This window comes from Panicum hallii, chromosome 9 (assembly GCF_002211085.1).
Source record: "Panicum hallii strain FIL2 chromosome 9, PHallii_v3.1, whole genome shotgun sequence".
Lineage (NCBI taxonomy): Eukaryota > Viridiplantae > Streptophyta > Magnoliopsida > Poales > Poaceae > Panicum > Panicum hallii.
The window spans coordinates 5,146,450-5,171,301 of NC_038050.1; the positions used below are offsets into that span (position 1 = coordinate 5,146,450).

General features: G+C 45.2%; 5 protein-coding genes across 9 annotated transcripts; 2 read left to right on the forward strand and 3 right to left on the reverse strand.

The window, feature by feature from the left end:
• The first annotated feature begins 3,529 nt into the window (after nt 1–3,529).
• Nucleotides 3,530–5,187, forward strand: LOC112878079. The gene is made up of 2 exons (XM_025942479.1): nt 3,530–3,965; nt 4,092–5,187. The coding sequence occupies exon 2, from the start codon at nt 4,135–4,137 to the stop codon at nt 4,882–4,884; it is 750 nt and encodes a 249-aa protein (XP_025798264.1). The 5' UTR covers nt 3,530–3,965; nt 4,092–4,134; the 3' UTR covers nt 4,885–5,187.
• A 1,557-nt stretch (nt 5,188–6,744) lies between these two features.
• LOC112878246 (autophagy-related protein 16) lies at nt 6,745–9,467 on the reverse strand. 3 transcript variants are annotated; one of them, XM_025942686.1, is made up of 5 exons: nt 9,329–9,467; nt 9,100–9,232; nt 8,683–8,864; nt 8,404–8,599; nt 6,745–7,990 (listed from the first exon to the last, which is right to left on the reverse strand). In XM_025942686.1, coding segments are annotated over exons 1-5 (1,524 nt in total). In that variant the 5' UTR covers nt 9,331–9,467; the 3' UTR covers nt 6,745–6,979. The 3 variants fall into 3 exon arrangements, with proteins under 3 accessions (XP_025798471.1, XP_025798473.1, XP_025798472.1); XM_025942688.1 differs by having other exon boundaries at nt 9,100–9,244; nt 9,329–9,436; XM_025942687.1 differs by having other exon boundaries at nt 9,100–9,442.
• Nucleotides 9,468–9,704: 237 nt separating this feature from the next.
• On the forward strand, nt 9,705–18,222 carry LOC112875966 (ATP-dependent RNA helicase SUV3, mitochondrial). 3 transcript variants are annotated; one of them, XM_025939980.1, is made up of 18 exons: nt 9,705–10,022; nt 10,307–10,361; nt 10,628–10,678; nt 11,105–11,226; nt 11,307–11,497; nt 11,694–11,834; nt 12,736–12,858; nt 13,386–13,463; nt 13,829–13,997; nt 14,124–14,236; nt 14,351–14,431; nt 14,956–15,021; nt 15,252–15,316; nt 15,445–15,490; nt 15,574–15,690; nt 16,528–16,619; nt 16,729–16,833; nt 17,461–18,222. In XM_025939980.1, the coding sequence occupies exons 1-18, from the start codon at nt 9,953–9,955 to the stop codon at nt 17,498–17,500; spliced, it is 1,725 nt and encodes a 574-aa protein (XP_025795765.1). In that variant the 5' UTR covers nt 9,705–9,952; the 3' UTR covers nt 17,501–18,222. The 3 variants fall into 3 exon arrangements, with proteins under 3 accessions (XP_025795765.1, XP_025795764.1, XP_025795763.1); XM_025939979.1 differs by lacking the exon at nt 10,307–10,361 and having other exon boundaries at nt 10,561–10,678; XM_025939978.1 differs by lacking the exon at nt 9,705–10,022 and having other exon boundaries at nt 10,327–10,678.
• A 118-nt stretch (nt 18,223–18,340) lies between these two features.
• Nucleotides 18,341–20,386, reverse strand: LOC112875967 (pentatricopeptide repeat-containing protein At3g22670, mitochondrial-like). Its single transcript, XM_025939981.1, has one exon. The coding sequence runs from the start codon at nt 20,152–20,154 to the stop codon at nt 18,487–18,489; it is 1,668 nt and encodes a 555-aa protein (XP_025795766.1). The 5' UTR covers nt 20,155–20,386; the 3' UTR covers nt 18,341–18,486.
• A 645-nt stretch (nt 20,387–21,031) lies between these two features.
• LOC112877037 (serine/threonine-protein kinase STY13-like) lies at nt 21,032–23,866 on the reverse strand. The gene is made up of 5 exons (XM_025941234.1): nt 23,515–23,866; nt 22,083–22,195; nt 21,790–21,986; nt 21,377–21,683; nt 21,032–21,247 (listed from the first exon to the last, which is right to left on the reverse strand). Exons 1-5 carry the CDS (start codon nt 23,864–23,866, stop codon nt 21,032–21,034), a joined length of 1,185 nt encoding a protein of 394 aa, XP_025797019.1.
• Between the last annotated feature and the right edge of the window lie 986 nt (nt 23,867–24,852).

A 24,852-nucleotide genomic window follows, 5' to 3' on the forward strand; every position in this document is an offset into this window, starting at 1 on the left:
CAACGGACTTATCTTGTTTGGTCCGGCTGATGATCAGTCACCGCGGTAGTGCCGTGGTGATCACAGAAGCTACGTGCCACGGTGCCAAGTCCCCCATTGCTGCCAACCTTCTGATTGGTCCCTCCTCCTTCAACCATGCCACTGCAGCTTGGATTTGAGTGACCGTACCGCGTCTCGTCTCGCCCAATCCGAAGAGAGACGAACGGGAGCATTTTTCCTTCCCGAATGTGCGGGAGAGCAACATGACAAAGGACGGCAAATTTGAAGGATGACAGGGGGAAGTTCAGTTCGAACCGGATCAGAACAAACACGAAATATCTGATGAACAGGGCCTGTTCAAGATGTACGTCTAATAGCCTTCCATGAGAAGGCCAAACCGAGTTCACCGTCACGATTTGACGACCCGGCGACCCTGCTGCGATCGAACGCCTTGCTTTGGCAGTAACTTCACAGGCGCCGGATTGGCTTTTTTTTTTGTTTCCACCCCGACAGCTCCACATGAAGCTTCCATGGCGCAGCTTCAGTTTCAACCCACTGCTACCACAGCACTGTGCAGCCTTGGTCTCTTCTCCGCTTTGAGCTGATGCTTTCTCTCTTTTGTTGTTTTCTCCGCTTTGAGATGGGGCTTCTCGCTGAAGGCGAAAGGGAGGCAAGGCAGGCACGCGTGCTGGGCTGGATCCGTTTCACTGACCCCAGCGACAGCAACTGCCTGGTCTTTTTACCCTTGAGACTTTCTACCACTGCACAATGTAGTTGAGGTCACAGAAAGTCAGAAACAGCAGGCTTTACGATTATCATCCTAGCTGCTTTCTTCACGACTTTGTTTGAAATGAGACATGTCCAATCACTGCACTGTTGCAGCATGTGGAGTTGTAACGGCAAGCATCATCTTATGCATCGTCTGGTATTTCTGGTTTTCCATCGCTGCGTTTGGGTTCAGAGATGCATTTGTTTTCAGAGGGAAACAGTTATGGGAATGCATGGGTCAGGAGGGCATGCAGGTTAGGTATCCCTCCCTATCACCCCTTTGGGCAATGTCAATGGAGAAGAAATAAAGGCACATACATAGATTGCCCTCTAGAATCCTGGAGAGGAAAAAAAACTGATGAGAGAGAGAGAGAGAGAGAGAGATGGTTAACTGTATCTACAACGATGATGGTATGGGGTTGGTTGGTTTGTTAATTTGGGACAAGTACCGACGGAGAAACGGCCGTTCTTTACACCTGCAGTTCCACCCCCCTTCCAATGTGCCACTCCATCGCCGCCCACAAGCTTTTGCCTCACGGCGGCTGTTATTATCGGGACAAGTGCTGGAAATTTTTACCGACTGCCATTGACCTAAGCAGAAGCTTCCCTATCCAGCACCCATGGGCCATGGCCATCTCGTGCATGTACGATAGCCACACTACTGTTACTTGTACCAAAACAAACAGCAGTTACACTGGAAGAAGTCAGATGATTCGTCTCAAAAAAAGAAAAAAACAAAGAAGAAGAAGTCAGATGCTATGACGCATCAGATGATTTTAGCGTGTCAACGAATGTTTAATAAGCATAGAAAATCCTGAGCCAGTGTCAGCTCAGGATATCGTGCGCCGATCCTTTTCTGCTCGGATCACGAGCTTGTCGCCGTGCGAAACAAAAATTCCAAAAAAAAATGCTGTGAAATCACAGCTGATGCTTCAAGTCGTCCCATCACTCCCTTGTCAAACATGCAAACCAAATTACCCCAAACAAAAAAAAATTGTACAAATAAGTAATCGCACGGATTGATTGGCTAGTGTCAGCTCTCTAATGATTGGCTACGGCAAGCAGTTTGGGAGGCCCCGTGCAGTCGAAGGCATAAAATGATGATGCTCCGTCTGGTTGAGCTGGTCACAGGGTTTGCAGTACCGTTTTCTTCCAAAACCTTTTTTTCTCTCGCATGCTTCGGTTCTGGGGTTTTTCTTTTTGTTTGAAACGAACCGGCAGAATGATTGCGGTGTGGGTTTTAATGTTCAACCTCTTGGAAACCCAAACTTTAAACTAGATCTTACAAGCAAGTATATGCGTATTTTGTATGTAAGAATGATTTCACATGAGTGAACCAGGAGGGATGAACCGGGATGCTCGTGCACGCCGCAAAGCTGTGTTTTGCCTCAACTTTTCTCATTGTTTTTTTCTGGAGAACTTGACTAGACAAGCATTTTAATAGAAATTTGTCTCACTCTAAATGTGTGGGGTTCTCTTGCATTCCATTTCCCACATCCATTACGGTCTCCTGCTGAACCGTGAAAAGAATACAATGCTTGCACCGTTTGAAAATTCTGGCATAAATTCACAGCCACACGTCGTAATGATATTTTTTCCCAACAGTTTCAGCAAAATCCCTCTGATCAATCAGCATCCCTCCCCTTTTATGGGAGTAGTTTTCAACAGTTTGATTATTAGAGCAGGCCGGGGCCCCATCAGATCGTATTGAATTGGACCTTGAGTTATCCAAACAGCACAAGAGATGCTGCCACAAAGAAATATTCCTCAGATTTATTTTAATCCTCCGCACCTCCGGTTAGGTCCTCCTCCCAAGTTACTGTCTTATCTCTTGCGCGGCCTGCCTCTGACCCACGCTCTTTGCAGAGCCATTAACCCCCAATCTTTTTTTGAAGAAAAATTAGCCCCCAGATTAGGTAGGGTCAAACGGCTCATGATGCTGCCGTTTCTGTCACTGGGGGACGTGGCAGACGAACACTGGCGAGGCCTGCCGCAGCACGCGTTTGTGCGGGAGGCTGCCTGTGCAGGGCGATGCAGAAAAGGGGATGCAAACAAACGCAACGCAACGGCTCGCATACATCTCGCTGTCTTGTCTCGGTGGTGGACGGACGAACGGGGCAAAGGAACAATTTGGAATGAGCACTCGTTGTGTGTTTTGTTTGGAAGAAAAAGATCAAGCTTTGCTTTGGATATTTTTTACAAATAGTTAATCGGATTTCATGCATGTTTAGTGTAGAAAAAAATATACTATTATTAGACCAGTCAAAATACATACGGCTTGTATTTTTGAACAGAGAGATTGTTTCAGAGATTTCCGTGAAGTTCATGTGTTTCAGACACTTTTCAAAAATCTGAGAGGCCATTTCTTTACTGACAATGCTAGTCCCTTGGACGTAGATTTAACAAGTGATTTAACCAGGTGCATGATCGATCTACCTGCATTTTCTCTGTGCTGCTGATCTCGCAAGAAAAAGAAGAAGAGGTGTTCCTTCACGAGAAAGACGAATCGGCTCAACTCAATCATTGGATCATCTGCTCAGCAGGACGACAAGATCGCACTGCGCTCGCCAAGCACCGGTCGACAGCAAATCTACCCCCGCCGTGTGGCCAACGGAGGCCGGAATCTACCGCCGCGCGCATGGGCTCCGATGCCAGTGACGGACGGTAACACGGCACAAGGAGCTCGATCGCGAGCTGCGAGGGCGGGGCGGGGAAAGAGATGGGCAGTGATGAAGATAAGGACCTGCCCTTTGGAAGCACACACACACAAACCAACACTGACATCACAAGGGGAGGAGAGGGGGAGCCCTCTTTAAGATCACCACGCTCTCCCAACCCCCTCCTCCTCATTGCTCTCTCTCTCTCTCTCCGTGCATTGTGCCACCTCTAGAATCTACACCAGGTCGTAGGTAACTAGCAATCGAGGTCTTAAATTCTTGCTCGAGGTGCAGCAAGGCACGCTAGCTAGCTCAAGCAAAGCTGATGCATGAGCTGAATTGCAAGGTGCCTTGAGGGTCTTGTCTTGCCAAGGCTTGCGAGGTCCCATTTTGCTTCTCCCCCTGAGCTTGCAGTTGCGTTTGAGTGCACCTCTGACTCTGAGGCTTTTGATTGGCCCTCGCGCTCCGTACTTAAAGCTCACGGCCTCGTCCATGGCGCTGGGGCTTGCAAGACTCTAACCGGTTCTTGCTAGCTGCTGCTTCTTGTTCACCTAACTGAAGGTAGAATCAAGATCCGTTTGCGAATTCGTTAAAAATCACTTCTTTCTCTGCAATTCTGATCAGTTCAGTTCTGGAAATGAGCATCGCGAATTGACACTTCTTTCGTGCTTTTCTCTGTTCGTGCAGAGTGTTGTGGCTGTGCAGTTGGTCTTGGTCCAGTGTTCTGGGCATGTTCTTGAGATCGAAGATCCAGGAGATGATCCTGAGAAGGAGGTCCAGGTCGATGAACAGCAGTGCCGGCGCGCAGCGGGGCCACGTCCCCGATCAGCTCGCGAGCTCGTCGACGGCTTCATGCGACGGCGACGGCGGCAGCAAGAGTGCCACTGCGCGTGCCCTGTTCGCCTCGCCGAGGCTATCGCATTCTTCCTCCCTGCCCACCGGCACCGTCTTCGCCAAGAGCCCCGTGCTGGACACCGAGTCCGAGACGGCCTTCTCCATGAGCCCGACCTCCGTGCTCGACGCGGCGGCGTCCTTCAGGTCCGGCCCCGACGCCGTCGGAAGCAGCAAGCGCCGGCCGTGGCGGGACAACGGCCTGCACGGCCTCGCGGACGCGCTGGACTGCAGCGACCAGCAGCCGGAGCGGATCGTCCTCGCCGCGACATCGCCGTCCCTGCTGGTCAGGTCGTGCTCCCTGGACCGCCGCGTCGAGTTCGGCGTCAAGAACAAGAGCTCGTGGCTGCCCCTCCGCGCCTGCAGCGGTCGCGAGGCCACGTCGCCGGCGCCGGCTGACCCATGGGAGATGGAGCCGTCGTCGGAGGACTACACGTGCGTCATCTCCCGCGGGCCGAACCCCAGGACGGTGCACATCTTCGGCGACCGCGTCGTGGAGGCCGACGCCGCGGACGCGAGCGGCACGGAGACCTCGCCGCGGCCGATCAATCTGCCGGCGCGCGGCGACCGGGGCTTCTTGAGCCTGTGAACGATCGGTGCGCGCGTAGCCTGATGCCTAGGTAAAGAGATTTGAGTCTGCTGAGTGCTATTATTAAGTGCAGCCTTAATGCTGCTGTATTGTATTGGTTGTTCAATCTGATCAGATGATCATAGATGTTTTGTTGATCAGATGATGTACTAGACGTTTTGTTCAGGTTGAGCTGAAGCTGTCATATAAATTTGAGTGAATTTCATCATGTTTTTACAAGAGAAACTTGTAGATTCTCAACCTGTAAATTAGCTCCTGTTAGATGAACTGCTACTGTATGTGATAAATTTTACCTCCAAACTACTCAAGAGTCCTGACTCCTGAACTAGGTGTATGTCTGCAAACAGCACAGGGGAGCTTCAGAACACTTCCAGACCTTGACAGTAGTTCAGAACGCCTCTCCAATCCTGACAAAAACTCCAGAGCATTTCCCAGCAAATCCAGCACGAAACCATACCAAATTTTTTTCGTTTGAAACTACACTCTAGATTCTGGAGTATGCCCATGACCATGAGGCGAGTTCCCCAATCATTGATGGGTTCCCTGCGGCAATTAACCTATGGAAGCGAGCCCAATGATTGGTGTCTCTTGTGGCGAGGCCCTGCTCGCCCAGACCAGACGATCGATCGATCGGCCCCGGCCGGGCCAGTGGGGCGTCCGCGCCCACTTGAACGGTGCCTCGTCGCCGTCAAGGGCCCCGCGCGGGTTCATTCACTCAGCAAGCGGTCGCAGCTGATCCCCGTGGATCCGTGTCCCTGCCCCGTGGGGCCGGCCTCCCTTCGCCTCGCCATTTGATCTCATCTGATCCCCGAGAGTGTTTCGGTTTCTCTGTCAAGCTTCCTTTCCGCGACGGCGACCGGTTTGAAAGCGACGCCCATTTTATTTTTCTAGCGGCTGTTACGTATCATGCTGTCAGCGGAATGGCTGGTGGCCTGGTGTGACGGGCATTGCCTGGGCATTGAAACCTCTCTCTTTTCTTGCAGGCCATCATATTCGTGATGATGGATTGATGATGATGAGCCTGAGCACCGAGGCAATTTTTTTTATGAGTTTTAGCTTCAGTTGTGCAGCGAAATTGTTGTAAAATGGTTTGGCTAGATTAGTAGTAGTATAGTAGTGCCTTTTCAAGGGTGGTGACTCGGCAATGCAATTGTTTTATGATCTTTACAAGGGAAAAAAGGGATAATCAAGCTGTGGCAATATCCATCAAAAACTCGCAAATATTTGTCACTATCATTCCCTGCTGTAAGGCTTTGAAAGTTTGAAGTATGCACTTGTTCTTTGCTTACCATTCTGATTTTTTTTGTCTTGTTGTAATTTTGGAGTTTGGAACATAGCATGTGCTGCGAAATTAATGTGGTACACATTAAACATGTAGAGTACAAACGTATCTGTGTATGCACGTCCAGGCGAGTACATGACGTACAGATTTTGACCGGCACCATTGGCTCCTGTCTCCACGCTCGACACCACAATCCTCTGTTAAGTCAGGTGAAAAGAGCAAGTACAGGTGGTTTAATTGATATTCCCTGCATCAAGTGCTGGTGCAAGCAAGACAAACGCATAATTTCTTCAGATTTGTCTGTAATACCCTGATATAATTTTATAAAGTTAAGAACTATCAGGTTTCACAATGTATATCATGCCACAGAAGCAAGTCCAGAATACCTAACAGAACACAAGAAAGGATCATAGAGTATTTAACAAATTAATTTAAGCAAAACTTGTAAACAAAGCAGATTGAAAGTGGTTTGGAGAAACCATTCCTAAATCAATTCAATGTCATTTTTCCTTAATGTTGGATAATGGTTGCTGAGTTGACTGGCGGTTCATGAATTTACAGTTGAAGTAACGCCAAACTGAATCAGCAATAGCAAGAAAATCCTGCCATCAAAACCTTCTAAGCATTTCCACAGATGGTGAATTGAAGTAGTTGCTATGATAAACTGCCAATTTTGATATTTACAACGTTCAGAAACCAGCTAAGTCATTCACATGAAAACTAGTGTTATCAAGAAGGAAGAGAGCAAATATTAGCATATTGAAGTGAAACACTCCAGATCTTGGATTGGTCATTAATGAAATTGTAGATCTCTCAAGACCAGATATAAATATGATTTCTGTCTGAGGTGGCAAGGGGTCCTAGCCCACACCATGCACTCGCGAGAACCGGTGAAGAATGGCCCTGTAGGATGGTTGGCGTTTCGTTCTTCAATCTTGACCATATGTAAACAGATCCATCAGAAGAACCAGCAGTGATGCAATTTTCATCAGGGCTAATACAGGGTTTGCCAAAGCTGCCCACCACTCTGTTACCTGTGGCCCTGAATGTTCCACAAACCTCCAATGTTCTAACATCAAAAAGGTTGTGCACGTTATCTCTCCCACTTGTAAGAATAAAATTTTTGCTCCGTGACACGCAGACCGAGGTGACATCAAGATGAGCAGCTATCTGTGTAGTGCATTTCCCACTACGGATGTCCCATAGCCGAAGATTTCCATCCCTATGACCCGAGCAAATGATGTCACCATCAATGAAAGCTAGTGAGTTGGGGTTGCTTGCTGACATTATGGTGCTTTTGCAGAAACCTGTCTGGAGATCCCAAATCTTGATAGTACGATCGTTGGATGAACTAGCAACAACAAAGCTCTTCACCCAGCTTGCATCAACGGAAGAAACATTTTTCGTGTGACCAGTCAGAGTGTGACGAGGACGCCCCCCATTGACTTCCCACACAAACAGCTTATTGGAGCTACAGGCAGCAACCACAAACTTGTTATCGTTGGTCACAGCAAGATCATTAACAGAGCCCAAGACACCATGTAGAGTGGAGGTCAAGGCACCAGTACATGCACCCCATATCTTAACAGTTTGATCCTGACCGCCACTAATTAGCTTGTCTGAGTTATGCTCAAACATCAAAGATCCACATCCACCATCATGAGCACGAATAGTGATTGTGCATGTTGATGGGATTGGTGTTTCCATATAACCAGCTTCAGAACGCCGTATGATGCCATCAGCTTCTTGCTGTGCATTGTGTTGTATACCACCAACTCCGGCTGTCTTTAGCTTTAGAACCATCTCCTCATACATTGCATTGGCCTAGATAATTATTTTACAACTGTTAAAGCAGTAACTTACACATGCCAGAGCTATGTGTGCAGTTTTAGACAAATGAGGGGCAGATATTTCAAGAATGCTGTGAGAAGGTCACTTTTAAGTCAATGCAAAATTATTGAACTGAACTACAAAATTCTACCAAGATAAATACTGTGCTTGCAGTTGCAGCATTATGGTATGGAAAGCATGCTTGTTTTGCAATAATTTTGATTCTCCATTGGTTATTACAGGATTATTGCAACTATGTATTGCTAATAGTTAAAAAGAATTTCTCTATCACAGTTGCTCAGTAGGCAAGCCACAAGCATAATGCTTGAATAATCCCTGATTTCAGATATCGCATTATTCGCATATCGGAAACATGCATTTTTAGCAATAAAAGGAAAATAAAGTACCTCGTTGAGCCTCTCTGCATCCTTCATCTTCTCTAGCATCCATCTATCAATCAGACTCTGGTTCTCATCCTCTGCAGCTTTAAGTTTTGTTAATGCCTGCTCAAGTTCGGCTTTAACTGCCTGGTGTTCTTGAATAAGAAGATCTAAGGCTTTTGTTTTTTCGTCAAGTGATTGCTTTAGCTGCACATTCTCTTCGCTGCAAAAAAGCTTTGCACAAGCACTGAGTCCCATGTTCTCCAACTCTGAGCAAACTTAGCAAAAATGAATCACATTTAATACCTCGTCTTCTCAAGTTCAGCCTGCAAACTTGTAACTATTGCTTCCTTCTCTTTGAGCAGTGCTTTTGATGCTTTGCCCTCTTCTATTTCGATTACAAGCTGCTCAGATAGCCGGGATTGCGCTTTGTAGCACTGCTGCAGCTCCAACTCGTGCTTCTCAGCCTTCTCCTTCCACTCCAAAGCCTACAAGGAATTAAGAAACGAACTTTTCTTCAGTAAATACCCAAGACATCCTGCAAAATTCTTCCAAAAAAAAAACTGGGATGTTTCGGCGAGACCGACAGTTGAATTCAGTAGGCCCAGCAATACCATCAGTAAAATACATTTGATTGCAGACTCCAATGTTCGATCAATCAAGGAAGGAGTAAAGTGTAATATTGGGAAAAGGAGGGAGAGGAGAATAGGAGATCGGCCTTACGTGGGCGGCGAAGGGACGGGTGAGCGCCTCGATGGCCGGGCTGTGTGCCCCTTCCTCAGCGAGGTGCCTCCGTTTCAGCGACCGCAAGGCACGCCGGATCGCCGCCCTGCCGGCCTCGGCCTCCGCCATCGTCCTGCGCACACGGCAACAGCAGCAGAACCGCTCCCCCGTTGTCAGGCAAACACCAAAGAGGAAACTGAGCTACCCGCCAAGTTGAAGGGTTCCTCACATTCTCGCGCGAGGATTTCGGCGGCAGCGGGGGCGGGAGGAGGCCGCGCGTCCGGTGGCTTCAGTTCTCGGCAAGGGCGGCTCGGTTCTTCGGGCTTCGTTGGAAACTGACTAGGGGGAGAGGAAGACGATGACAGGGGGAGAGGAAAGCGTAGCGGCGTCCGGGCCGCGAGTTGGACTCGGACTCGTGCTGGGTAGCGTGGGCCGGGCTCAAGGAAGTTTGGGCTTGGACTCGAGGATTCGTTGATTTTTTTAGGGTAAAGGAATCGTTGACTTGTAACAGTAACGGGCCAGTATAATTCACATGGGCTTAGGATCAAGCCCAATATATGAATGAACTGGGCTGGGGAGCGAATGGAATATTCCGGGCTTGGAGGACACGCATGGTTTTCGTCTCCGCTTCCTCCGCCGCGACCTCGCTTTCCGGCGGAAGCCTCGGCCGCCGCCTCCTCCACCCTCACGGCCCCCACGGCCCCACCCCACGAGCGCATTGGTTGGTTGTTTCCTCTCCTGCCGCCCTGCGCTATCAACCTGGTCCGGGCGCCTCGCCGCCGTCGAGTTCTGAACCGTGCTGTGCCGCGGAGGAAAGTGTGGGAGAGAGGGGAAGATAAAATATAATCATATAATGGCGGTTGCCGCCTTGCTGCGCCGGAGGGTGCTCTCGTCGCCCCACGCTGTCTCCTCATGCCGAAATGGTTCGTGGTACCTTCTTTCTTGTTGGGCGGCTGGTCGGTTGGTTGTTCTTTTGTTGGGGTTCGTGTGCCATACTGCCATGTGCTCGGTGAAATGCCAAAACCAGGCGCGCCATCTCAGGGCACTAATGTCCACTGATCAGTGGTAATTTCCATTTGTAGGTCAATTTGTAGCATCAATTTTCATGTTTATTGTTTGATTGGAGAAATGAACAGCCAGAAAAGGCGATAATTTTCCTGTTGGGTTGTGATTGTTATTTGTTTCTGATGTGAACATACCTTTGCAGAAATTTACCCTGTTAGGGAACATGATTTTGGCCTCAGTATTGGTGCATCTTGCATGTATGTCGAGACAAGTGTTGTATCATAATTATTTTGTTGTTTTGTACTCCATACAACTCTGCCATGTGTTTTAAAATTTGTTTTCACACTTCAATTTTTTTTCAGCGTCAAAGCCGCTGGTGGGTCTGTTCATTATATCGTTGTTACATAACCAGAATTGCTTTAAACTGCTGTCTAACAAGCTCCATACTCTGTACAGCTATTTATGTTCGCTGCCCTTTCTCCAATTCTGATCCACATTCAGTGGTGAATTATACTAACTACAGATTTTGGAGGGGCTACCACAACTCTGGAAAGTTTGATTTGACTGATATGACGTAAGAATCAATTTGAATTCAATTCATTCATGTAAAATTCAAGTTTTTTTTCTTAATATTCTTGTTTGGTTAAACATAAGTTTCATGCATTTGTACCATTTCAAGACTTCTAAATAACTGTCCAGTTGGAATGCTGTCCCGAGACGTTATTCATCATAGCAGAAAATACTTACTCCAATAATTAATGTATTATGGTGGCTTGAAATATGGAAACTGTTGAAAATAACAAGGATGCACTTATATTTTAGGTCATTATATCCCCCTAGGAATGATCATACATTTCTGGAGGTGGATCAATGATTGTACTGAAGAGTAATGTGAATCTTAAGATTTATTACATGCTAACATGTAGCGGAGAAAGCTGCAGGTGTTCATTTATTACCCCATATATACTTCAATTGATTAGTATGATATCGTGAATAATAGGCATCCCCATATGTGGTACCCAAAAGCCCGAGAAAAGAAGCGCAATGTATATTTACATGTCGGTCCTACAAACAGTGGGAAAACTTATAGTGCTCTGAAGAGACTAGAAGCAAGCTCTTCAGGTACTATTTTGATCTACCCGGTGATACTAAAAGAACTTACTTTTACCATGGTTGCTCAGAATTGTCATCAAATATCATAGGTGTGTACTGCGGACCTCTGAGATTGTTAGCACGGGAGGTAGCCCAAAGGCTAAACAAAATTAATGTCCCTTGTAACTTGATTACTGGACAAGAAAGGGACGAAATTGAAGGCGCAAAGCACACCTCAGTGACAGTCGAGATGGCTGATGTGACTACTGAATATCAGTGTGCTGTTATTGATGAAATCCAGGTACTTAAAGTGAATGAATTTGTAGACTGCTAGGTTAGGGAGGTGTATATATACTGCGGATAGGAAGCTAGAGAGTCATGGAATTGATTTTTTTTTTAAAAAAGAAATGATCCAATCAACTGTGTTTCCCACTGTCAACATAGAGTTCTTTGGAATATCCCCCATCTTTTTAATCTTGTCTTCTTCCATGGAATAGATGGTTGGCTGTAAATCAAGGGGATTTTCATTCACACGTGCACTTCTGGGGCTTTGTTCAGATGAACTTCATGTTTGTGGTGACCCAGCTGCTGTTCCCCTTATTCAGCGAATTCTTGAAGCTACTGGTGATTTAGTTACGGTAATTAAGATGAACTAACAGAATGTATAATACTGCTACTGCATACTAATATAATATTTAATTCTTTTCCATATATGGTAGTTGAGAATTCGAAGTGTATTAGCTGCAGTGTTGCTCCACCAATATAGTACCATTATGAAGTTAGAATTTTTTCTGTTATGACACAGTTAATTTTTGTGTAAGGGAAAGAGATATAATGTGGTTACCGACTATAAGAGGAAAAAAATCAACAATATCACTATCCCATGTCTTGCAAGCATTAGCTGCCTTGAACATTAAGATTTTCAAATTTTCTCCACTTTGACTTAAGATATGCAACAATTTTCTGGAGTTCTCATATTTGCATATTATATATTCGAGTATCATATTTCGTGGATAACATCATCTACAGTGCTACTCAATTAGGCCGTTGCCCTACTTAGGTTGCAACCATCTTATCTAGTACATCCTGTGGTCACAGATAACTAGATAGGCGGCATGGACATCGTCATGTTCGCTAAAGGACAAGTCTTGATATCTAATTTATATTTAAATATATGTTTAAAATCTTGTAAGAGTATTTTTGAAGATATCATTTTCATACCTGATCTAAGTATTCATAAAGATATTGATGGTCAATATTAAAAAAATGTTGAATGTTCTGATTAAATATTACATGCATTCTTATGCAGCTTTTGTTGGTGATATGCTATGTGCTGTTGTTGTTTTATACTTGCAAAGAATGTCCTAAATGGAATTGAGAGGGCTTTGCTCAAATGAATTTGTTCTCTGTTGCCCAAATGAATTTCCTGCATAGTGTTTTTATTAGATAATGCTGAAGTACTGATGCAAGCTGCAAGCATCTACGGCATTTTGTCATCTAGCAAATATCCATATTTACAGATTATTTGTTGTTGAGCAGGTTCGATATTATGAGAGACTATCTCCTTTGGTTCCTCTGAAGTCTCCACTTGGATCTTTCTCTAACATCAAGGCAGGAGATTGTTTAGTAACATTCTCAAGACGTGGGATTTATACTCTCAAGGTTGGTATTGTTGAACTGGCCATTGCAGCATTGCTCTGTATCATACTCCTACATAGTATTTGTTTGTATTCCATATATATAAGAGAATAAATGTAGAATCTCCATCTAAATGTCTTGAAAAAGAAAAAAGAAAATCAGTAAAGAAAAGGTAACTTAGCGAAATCTGATCTGAGGATAGTTGTTTCTATTTAGCAACCCTTGAAATATGTTCTATTACCTTATTCTTTTTCATAAGACTTGCCAATTGAATACTACAGAAAAGTGAAGTCGTGAAACTGATAATGCAAATCCACAACCATCTGCAATAAAAAAAAACCCTATGAACTAATTTAGCCTGGAGCAGATCCAATGTACAAGGATGAAGGATCAAGGACCAGTAACCACAACAATGCCTACTAACTTTTTTCCTACATCTATGGACAAGAGATTACAATTCATATGAGATCATTAAAAAGTATTTTCCCAGTAGATGAAGTGAATATCAAGTTTCACTACCTTTTCATGTTGCAATTTTTTCATGCATTCAGAAAAGAATTGAAATGGAGGGAAAACATCTTTGCTCTGTGGTCTATGGCTCATTGCCACCAGAAACTCGGACAAAGCAGGTACGTTTTATATTTGGGTATTTACTATCATACTATTTTATCTTCTGCCTCATTGATGCCACATCTCCCATATGACCATATATTTACATGCATAGCAGCAAATGTAAGATGTTATTGGCGTAGTTCTCAACATTGATGCTGGACAAGGAAAACAGCCAACCACTTTTTTTTTCTCGGTTAGCATGAATAATGTCACAGCCCACAAGCTCATTGATTTGCCCAGGATTTCAAAATTTCTCTATTCATGGTTGTAGTCTTGGTTGCAGTAAAAGTAACCTTTCTGGTCGTTCATGAATTATTCTTTGTGATGCCATGATAATTTCTATGTCAAAATGAGGGAACTAACCTATTGCTTAAGCTTGCAGGCAACAATGTTCAATGATGATACCAGTGACCTTAATGTGCTAGTAGCTAGTGACGCTATTGGAATGGGTCTTAATCTGAACATTTCCAGAATTATTTTTTCTACAATGATGAAGTATGACGGCTTCAACTTCAGGGAACTAACTGTGTCTGAAATCAAACAGATTGCTGGTATTAAATTTTCTTTTTATCATCTTTACCCCCAGCAGTTTCCTTTCCACTCTTTAGTTTGCCCTTGATCCACAGGCTTTTGAGCTGCAGTTTGTGCACATTTTACGTGTTTTGACCTTTTTGTAGGCAGGGCTGGGAGATATGGGTCTAAGTTCCCAGTTGGAGAAGTGACCTGTCTAGACGCTGAAGATCTCCCACTGCTGCACTCATCTTTGAAGTCACCTTCCCCCATTATAGAGGTAACCTCTCATTATTCTCAGTAAATTGATTTCCAGCACTATGAAGGCAGCAAAAAGTTCTATAGATAATAAATAGCACAAACAACCACAGATGCTGACATGGCTTTTCTGCAGCGTGCTGGACTTTTCCCTACATTCGATTTGTTAGCTTTATATTCGCGATTGCATGGAACTGACTTTTTTCACCCTGTACTGGTAAGCTAAACAAACAATCTCTTGCTATGTTATATGGTAAAATGCCTCCATAAAAAATATATTGACTTTGGATGTTCATATCCAGTTATTTGTCAGCAGAAAATGTTTTACTAGACAAACAATTTAGTAGTAATACCATGATAGCTTTTTGGCTGGGACACTGTAAGTTGCTGTTCTATTTTTCAATAGCCACCAGAAGTTTCTAGCACTATAGCTACATCATAGTTCTACAAATGGTTGGTTCATTGAATTATGTCCTCATAATCTTTTGCATTAGCGTGAACTTAATTTCCTTTTCTGTAATTTATTTCTTTTGAGGTATCTGTGTACTTGTTCAGACTTCTACTGTTCAGCTTGAGTTGGCTTGTTCAGAACAATTTAAGTAGAGTTCGTTTGTGTCTATGTATTTCTCTTGAATAGCTTGTTATCATATTTAGTTTAAAAGTATATCTGTGCTTTCTTTCTATTTACAGATATTTTTTCTGGTCAGAAAACGTGCTAGTTTTCTTTTCGTTGTGTTGCAGGAACGTTTCTTGGAGAAGGCTAAACTATCTCCAGACTATTTTATTGCTGAATGTGAAGATATACTGGTAAGTCTTTCCATAAACCCTTTTTCTTTATTTGGTCAAATCTTCTACAAGGAACATTATAATAAATCAAAATCTGATCATATGGGCAGGAATTCAGTGAATGCGTGCTGAAAAACAATAATTTTGCATTATCTTTATAAGAATAACGAACTTTCTTGGGTCAATGTTTTCTCTTTGAGTTACATGGTGTAATATTTTGTTAAGGATTATTTTTCTTTTATTTTTAACAGAAGGTTGCTGCTATTGTTGATGATTTACCTCTTGGGTTGTATGATAAATACCTCTTCTGTATCAGGTGATCTGCATTACGGTGATGTTATACCAACCTATCCCATTTCATGCGCTATACCCTTTGAATTGACTTGCTCCACAACTCTTGTGAAATAATGTTATCTAATTATTTTCTGACACTTTGTATTGCAGTCCAGTGGACATGCGTGATGACATATCTGTCCAGGGATTAGTTCAGGCAAGCATTTCTATTTTACTATTTTTCCTTGCTATATTTTTGTGGAATTAGGACACAGTCTTTCTAATTTCTTCAATGTGCAGTTTGCTGAAAATTATGCAAGGAAAGGCATCGTTCGACTCAAAGAGATATTTACACCTGGAACATTACAGGTTCCTAAAACACACAATCAACTGAAGGAGCTTGAATCAGTTCACAAGGTTATTGCACCTAAATTTTTCTTAGATACTGTTAGTTGCTTGTCAGTCCATAGTCAATACTGCCATATGTTTTTTCAACATTCTTCTGAATGCAAATTCCTTTGTTCTTCAACTTTATATTCTGCATATCTTTTCAAAAAAACTTTATATTCTAGCCCTTGTTCTCCATATTCTGCAAATTCCTTTGTTCTCCATAGTCAATACTGCTTGTCAGTCCATAGTCAATACTGCCATATGTTTTTTCAACATTCTTCTGAATGCAAATTCCTTTGTTCTTCAACTTTATATTCTGCATATCTTTTCAAAAAAACTTTATATTCTGCAAATGCAGTTAACATGGACTTGAAGTTTTGAACATTATCTATTTGTTTCTAAAACAATCTTCAATCTATTGTACATGTATTCACACAAAAAAAATCATATTGGAAGTTCAACCTATGTTAGAGGAAGGAAACATAAAATCTTGATAGGCATTGTCCAGAAATTAAAGTCTTGTTTTTGTTGGTACCAGTGCAATTCGAATTTGGGTTCGAAATTTTAAATTTGATCCAAAATCTGTAGACTACCTTGAAAGTTCGTTCTGAGTTGATCTTATGCCACCTGCTTTTGCAAACCTGGTATATTTGTCGAGTTATTCTTATGCATAAATATATCCAAAATAACAATAAATATGTTGAGCAGTCTAAGCATTGATATATACCAGGTACAAAAGTTAAATTGTAATTAATTCATATAGCAGCTAGTATGAAGAATCTTAGGGTAGCCTAATACTGAATGGAAGTGCTGAATGTGGATCCATAATTTCATTTGTGGTATTTCTTGTGGTGATCACCTCAGGTCTTAGAGTTATATGTGTGGTTAAGCTTCAGAGTGGAGAATTCCTTTCCAGACCGTGAAGTTGCCGCTTCCCAAAAGTCAATCTGTAGCATGTAAGTGCTTAGATCCTTCTAGAGCTCTCTCTTCTTTTTTTTCTTCTTTTTTTCTTTTTTGCCATTCGGTATATCAATTCAGTGGATTTCTCATCGCTGGTATTATCAGGTTGATCGAAGAATATCTGGTAAGGTCAGGATGGCAGCCACAAGGACGAAAAAAGTTTTTGCATGGTCCACAAAAGCTGCTTCGAAAATATGATGCGTCGCAAATGTATGATATCTTTAATCTCCGGAAATGTCTGGTATTATTTTCAATAATGTCTGGGATGACTGTGCTAGTGGCATCTTTTAACCAAAATAAAGTCTATCATCTTTATCCCAATTCACTCCACCCTCATATACTCCCTCTGTCCAGATTGTAAGCATATTTTGTTTTGTTAGGACAAGACTTTGACTTACAATTACTCTGTTGGTATGTTATTTTTGTGATACAAAATATTAATCGTAAGTTAGTACGTTTGAGTATAAATGTAATCATACCAATTTTCTGTCCAAATCTTACATATTCACATAGTAATGGTTGGTCAAAGGCTTGTCAAAACGAAACAGAATGCATCTTACATTTGAAGGCAGAACACATCATAGGCTGTAGTGCTATATCACATGATGTGTGCACCATTCATGTTCAATTCTATGGTCTTCTTTTTTCTGATGTAATCTGTCTTCAATGCATCTTGACCTTATCATACGATCTTCAAAAGCCGCATCTGCTAAATTTTCCATTTTATTTTTATTTTCCTCCAAGATAGTGCCCATACATTGAATCATAATAACCGGTCCCCCTCTGGTTTTATGAACAGCTCTTTCCTGAGATAACCATGTTGAGTTTAATGAACAGGCACAAGTACTTTCAAGAAGTTGATGCAAGACCAAAATAGAAGGCCTGAACAAGAATAGGGTCTCACCAAATTCAGACCACATTTTGAGCAGCCCTCCAGAGCATGTTCTGCCTTTCTGATTGGTTACCGAATCATAATCGAAGAGCGAAACACCGCTTTGGATGACAAGAGATTCTTGGACTAATCCTTCACCACACCCATTTAGGTCAGACTAAGCAGTCAATTTGGCAGGGCATGTCACACATTCTCCATCCACCATACTATGGAATACACTCTATACTAGTTTGTAAGTAGTAAGAAAAGGAGGCATGGCAAAGCCACTTGTGAGACTTCTTACATATCATACGGAATGGTATTTGTAAGTAGTAAGAAAAGGAGGCATGGCAAAGCCACTTGTGAGACTTCTTACATATCATACGGAATGGTATTAACTTGTACATGGTAGTCTGAGTTCTAAAAGTAGCTGAAGTTTAAAAAGAGTAATAAAGTAGCTGCAATGGTGGTTGTAACCCGGTAAAGAGAAATGGATAGTTATGGCTTTCTTTTTCCATTTTATGAGACACAAAGGGGCAGTGTCGCTTCTCATGATGGGCAGTGTCGCTTCTCATGATGAAAAGGAGTGATTCCTAACGCAAAATCTCTATGTTGTCGTTGGCAGCTGTGCTTTCGCCATTTCTTTTGTGCCTGTGCTGTTCTCCGGTGAATGATTCTGGTTCCGTTTGATGTATGCAGAGCTTAATGAGTTGGGCATTTCACATTTACTTCCTGTCTTTCTCAATTAAGTGATGGCTCGTGATGAACCTACTTTGTTGAAGTTCTATTCTATTTTACTACTATTTGAACATCGATGCAAATGTACATGATAAATTGGTGGGTCATTACTCATTTTATCAAGATCCTGTTCTAAAAAACCCTTCATGATCATCAGTCCATCACTGTTATATTACTAGGTTCCTTTTTTTCACATATTCCAACATTCACCATTTTCATAAGCGTCTGACAATGCAGCACAATGTTGTCTACCCTCACCATCTTGTCTCATTGCTCTTACGCCTATTACCTGCTACCTGCACCCTGAGAAGCTGAATCTTTCTCATTGCTGAATGCATGTTCCTATTCTCCAGCTTGTCCAGCACAAGATCAAATGTCTCCTGCTTCGGGGCAAAACCTTTCGACACCATCTCCTCCAAGAACAAGCAAGACTGCACAAGCTTCCCATTTCGGCACAGCCAGCTCACCAGCAACGTGTAGGTGCTGAAATCAGGGGTGATGTCCTTCCTGAACATATGGCATATCAGGAACAGAAGCGTCCTCACCCACTGCCTTTTGCAGCACAGCTTCAGCAAGGGGGTGTACGTCTTGATGTCCGGCTTGCATGACTTCTCCTCCATCTGAACCAATAGCTTCAGCGCGTTCTCGGCCTGAGAGTGGTCACAGGCAGCAGAAATCAGGGTGTTGAACGTAGTCACGTTGGGTGATATACCAGTTCTGTGCATTTCTGCAACCACAAAATTTGCATCTAGAAACCTTCCAGCTCTGCCAAGTATGTATATCAGAGAGTTGTAGAATGAAGCATCTGGGGTGCATGCATCCTGCTTCACCTTCTCGAAAGTGTCCAGAGCTTCTTGTGTTCTCCCAGCCTTCCCTAGCGCGTGCATCACAATTGTGTATGTGATAATATTTGGAGGGCATCCTCTCCGCCGCATCTCACCCAAGATATTGTCAACTGTCTGAAAATCTTTCTCCATGCAGTATGCTTCTATGAGGCTTGTGTAAGTGACCACTGAAGGACTAAAACCATGCTCCTCCATTTGTTTCATTGTCTTGCGAGCCTCCTTCATCATCCTCGCGTTGCACCAGCCATGGACCAATGTGTTGAAGCTACTCTCGTCAGGAGGTATTGTCCCCATCAACTGTTGGAAGGCACCCATGGCACGCTTCACGCTCCTCTCCTTGCACAATGTATCCAATAGCACATTCATGGCCTTTGTGTCCTTTGCCACCCCAAACTGGTCCATTTTGTGGAAAGCATCAATAGCGTCGCTCCACCGGTTGGCCCCACAGAGCCTCCTCATCACCTTTGTCATGGTCACAAGCGACACCAAGCCCCCGACCTCGTGCATCTGGCTGATCAAACCACACATCAAATCGAACTGCTTGAACTTGCCAACTATGTCCACCATCGAGTCATATGAATTGGCACAATGGCGGTAGCCATCCTGGGTGCCTGCCCACATGAAGAAGCCGAATGCAGCCACCCAATCGCTGTTGAACCTGTGCAGGATCTTGTCAACAAGGCGTCCTGACACCCTGACGTGGCAACAGTCCATGGCAATCACGATGGCTTCAGGAGACGCGAACCGGGAGCTCAGAATTCGGCTAACCTCATCGAGGTCAGCCTCAAACTCGGCTTCTTCGTGGGATGCAGGACAGCCGGCGAGGATCGACAGAGGTTTGGTTCCACTACCAGTAGCAGTCTCTCTTCGCTCCTCCAAGGTTCCTGATTTGGCCGGGAGCACAAAGTCGTCATCGCCGTCGCCGCCCAACCCGGCGCAAGAACCACCGTCCTCTGGGTTCTTGAACCAGTCGGGCAGGTCGAACCCCGCGGTCGAAAAGCACGACGCCACGCGCTTTCCGCTGTGCAGCACGAATCCTCGCAGAGGTGCGCCTAGAGCCCGCAAACACAGGCGCATGCTTCAGCGCGAAAATCAGGAGGCAAACCGTCGAGCACCTCGCGTGCGCAACCGAACCACGCGTCGTTTGAGGTAGAGTGGCGGTTCCACCAATAGGCCAAGGTGGGGCGGCCGCCCTACCTACCTTCAACAGCGAGAGCCCCAACTCCAACACTTCCCCCAGAGCTCCAATACCCAGCCTGCCCGTTGCCTTGTTGCGCAGCCGGCTACTGCTGTGTGTTCTGTTCGTCAGAGACTCGGGCGAGAGGAGGAAGGAAGCAGCAGCAGCAACTCAGGGGAGCCAACGGCAATGGGCCACTCAATGAACGAGTATGGACTTTCGTGGGCCGGGCATTTGACTTAACTGCCTGCGTGGAAGAAAGAGGAGGAGACCCAGCGGCCCAACGCATCCGAGCCCTTGCGCGGTGGCGATGGGGCCTTGACGAGATGCCAAGCCCAAGCTTCAAGCAGCAGGAGCTCAAGCTTTAAGACACATAACCCTTTATTAAAATTTTAAAAAAGTATAAATGGCCTGGCTTTTAAAAAAGTATAAATTGTCTTATTCTAAAAAAAAGTATAGATGATCTTATTCTAATAAATATATAAATGGTCTTATTCTGAAAAAAGTATAATAAATGGTCTAAATCTGGTAGCTGTTAAAGCATCATCTATCGTACAAGTGCATAGTAATATTTTTCGTGTTTTGTAACTTTGAAGCGTTTAGTCAAGTAATGTCTACTAAGTAATAACCCAATCAAGAACAGGTTCCATGCCCGACGAACTACAGGTTACACCATTCCACGGCACTGCACGCGATCGACGCCGGCCGACGAGTCGGCTTGTTGTTGCTTAATTATTAGCTTAACTGAGGCGAGCTAGCTGATGAGAGCCAGCGTAGCTAGGAGCTGCGGTTGAAGCCGAAGCAGGAGCAGCCCTGCGCGACGTGGTCGTCGATGGGCGTCATGCCGCCCTTGCCGCTGCCGGTGTCGATCTTCTCCAGCAGCGCCACTACCTCCGACATCTCCGGCCGGTTGTCCGGGTTCCCGTCCCAGCACCGCATCATGATGTCCGACATCGCCCGGGGGCAGCACCGCGGGATGTCCGGCCGGATGCCCTGCGCACGCGACGACGGCACATCGTCCGTTGATCAGAAATCAGAACTTCAGAAGCGACGCCGCGGCCGATCGATCGAGCAGAGAGAAGGAAGGAAGGATCGAGTTGCAACAACAGCAAACGAACACACCAGCTTGACGACGTGGTAGGAGATGTCGGCGAGACTGTAGTTGGGGTAGGCCATGGCGCAGCAGTAGGTCTCCCAGAGCAGGATGCCGAAGCTGTAGACGTCGCACTTGTGGTCGTAGGGCTTCCCCTGCAGCACCTCCGGCGCCATGTACCCCAGCGTGCCCGTCTGCCCCGTCACCTCGCAGCTCGGCGCCTCCACGCGCGCCACCCCGAAGTCGGCGATCTTGAGCGTCCGCTTCCGGTCCAGCAGCATGTTCTCCGCCTTCACGTCGCGGTGCATGATCCGCTTCGAGTGCAGGTAGCTCAGCCTGCATCCAGCAGTTTACTACCATCTATCAGCAGGCAAAGCGAGATGGTGCTTGATCGTAACTGTATGCGCAGCAGAACGCCAGAACCTACACTGCTACTACTCACCCTCTGGCGAGGTCGAGCGCGAGGTGGACAACCTTCTTGTAGGACAGCTTCTTGTCGCGGTGGTTGTACAGCAGCGTCTTCAGGGTGCCGCCGTGCTGGAACTCGACCACCACGACACAGCACTCCTTGGGCACGGCGCGGGCGCCGCCCTTCTTGGGTATCTTCAGCTGGGACGTGCCCATCGACGCGCCCACGAACTGCAGCCAGGCAAGATTCAGACGCAGGGATTTCCGTCAGATGTGCAGCAGGATGGGCAAGGGCGTGCGACCCTCTGAAGAGGCGGTGTGCTATACTTTGGTGACGTTGGGGTGGTCAAGCTTCTGCCAGACGGCGACCTCCTTCTCGAAGGCCTCGCGGTGCTTCGCCGACGACTCCTGCCCGTCGTGGCCCCAGTCCAGCACCTTCACTGCATACATACAGAAACAATGTGTTTAGCGATACATACAGTATATTAGTTGTGAGAATGCAGGACGAAATCTGTATGGAGAATGGAGCCCGTTTTTTCAGTCTGTCTACAGAGACACGCCTGGCTGGAATTTTCACCACTCACTCTGATACTCTGTCCTCCTCCATCATGTTTTCTCCACTAGCTCTTGCTGCCGCTGACGCCCCACCCCTCTCCACCAGCCATCCTCCACCATCTTGGCCTTCCTGCTCTGGCTCTCCTAAGTTCCCAAATAAAACCTACATTTCCTTTCTCATTACACCCTCTTTTCTTCTTTTTCTTTTTTTTTGTTTGAAAAGGCCTCTGTTGTTCTGAATACTACGCACTTTTAATCATGGCTCGGATCCAGCTTTCTTGTTGCCCCGAATGACACAATGCCTACCTCAACCTCCCAAGTATATAATAGTAAGAAGTTTTCCCTAGCCTTTAACATAGAAGAGTCTTTAGCTATATGCTTTATTATCATATATTTCCCCCATTAGATACAATGTTCTAAAATGGATCCTTTAATCCTTTCTCCCCCAACGGTTTTAGTTAACATATCTTTAACAGTCATTGATGACATACTACTATCATTATGCTTAACGTATACTATGGCCACATCTAACGACTTTACATTTTCTTTATCAAATCAAATCTCTAAAATGCACAAAACATGGGGCATGCCAAATTTCAGATAGTCCTCCTTGATCCCCACCCGCTTCCATGCTAAAAAAAAAAAAGAAAAAGAATCCACGCTCCTTTGTTCCACCTTGCCCCTTCACTAAACGGACACAACATTACTACTGATGACTCCACCATAATTATAGCCAAGGTATCTCTAGTCATAAATACTTGGCGCTTTGACAAATATCCTGTCAAACATTTAAAACTTTGGCCATGAATAAACTTTTAAGACATTTTCTTGAAGCGGAACCAAACACCATTGAACCTCTAGCACAACCAAATCGCTGGCTACACGAGTGATTACAAAAGTCAGGGAAATGACCTAGCCATAGCTGTTACCGCCTAAGTTCCTAAGAGAATTTTTCTTTTTTGTAAAATCACGACCAGCGATGGTCTCGCCATCATGGAAAGTTGTACTTCACCGTCGCAACCTCGCCGGGGCGGCACCCTTTGATGCCCGCGGCGCCGGCCGGCGAGGTCTCATCGGCAGAATCACTCACTGATAGCAGTTGGAAGGCTATAGCTGACAGGGCAGCCATGTTTTCACATTGAACAAATCTAGGAGAAGACGCCACTCATTGTGCGCGCGCGCGTTCATCATGAACAAAACGTACCTGCGACGTCGAGGCCGTCGTAGGTGCCGCGGTAGACGACGCCGAAGGTGCCGTGCGCGATCTGGTTCTGGATGTCGAGCTTGGCGAGGTCGATCTCCCACTCGAGCAGCAGCGGCTCAGCCAGCGGCGACGCCGACCGCTGCGACCGCTGGTGCTCCATCCACGCGTGCGACCGCGTCCTCTCCAGCTGCATGTCCAGGTTCTTGAGGTCGATCATGTCCGCCCGCACGTACACCTCGTTGTCGGCCCCGGCCCTCACGAACACGTCGCCGCCGCTGGCGGCGGCGGCGGCGGCGGTTCTGCTGCTTCCGCCGAAGCTGTGCCTGCGGCCGCGAGCAGCGCCGCCGGCCATTGCGATCGGGCACGTCGCAAGATCAGATGGGGATTGGGGGTGATGTTCCCCTCGATCTCCTTACCAATTAAACTAATCCTCCCTCCCTGCTTGGATGAAGGATCTTTCTCCGCTTGTGTTAAAATCGAAGATGCATGGAGACAAATCTGGCTGCGCCTCGTTTTAATTGGGGAACAAATACTTTTTTTTGAGGAATCTGGGAACAAATACTTGGATGCGACGCATTTAGCAGCGCCAAAATTTGAGCCAGGATCCAGTCAAAAAAAAATGAGCGAGGATGCATGCTATTTATCAACCATGTCTGACCAAATCGATCAGCTTGAGCAAATTAAATCGCGGGTATGTCTAGAGTAACCAGATGGTAAAAAACAAGCAAAAAAAGAGCAACGAACACTCGCAACAGACAAAGAAAAACAAAGAATAAATCAACCGAGGATAGAAAAGACAGGTCAAACAAAAGAGAAAATCGATTAGGAAAAAGGAATAATTAAGGACTGCGCTAAAATAAAATCAAGGAGAAGGCTAATGAGATCAGCCGTCTTCTTGATCGATCGAGGAAAAGCTACGCTAAAACAGATAAGTTTGTTTGCAAAAAGAAAAATAAAATGTGCCTGGGTCTATAGTGATTAAATGGGATGGAATCACGGAGATATGTGTTGGGTGGCGAGCGCGAGGATTAGGGCGGACAAGTTTGTTGCCGAGGATTAAGGACTGGGACGCGTTCTTTTTTTTTCAGATAAAAGAATAACTGACGGCTGCTACTGGGCCATGGCCCGAGTATTGTACAATTGAGCGGCCAGATCGACCCACTGGGCCAGCCCAGTTTCATCCTTGTGCACTGTTTTTTGTTCTCTAGCACTAACCAGAAAGAAACCCCGGGAAGCTTCCATACATCCCCTCCCCTGCAACCCATTCTATCAAGCCTCCTCGCATTCATGCTTTGCTTTGCGCGGTGGACTATGAAAGAACAAGACAAGATTGCGTTT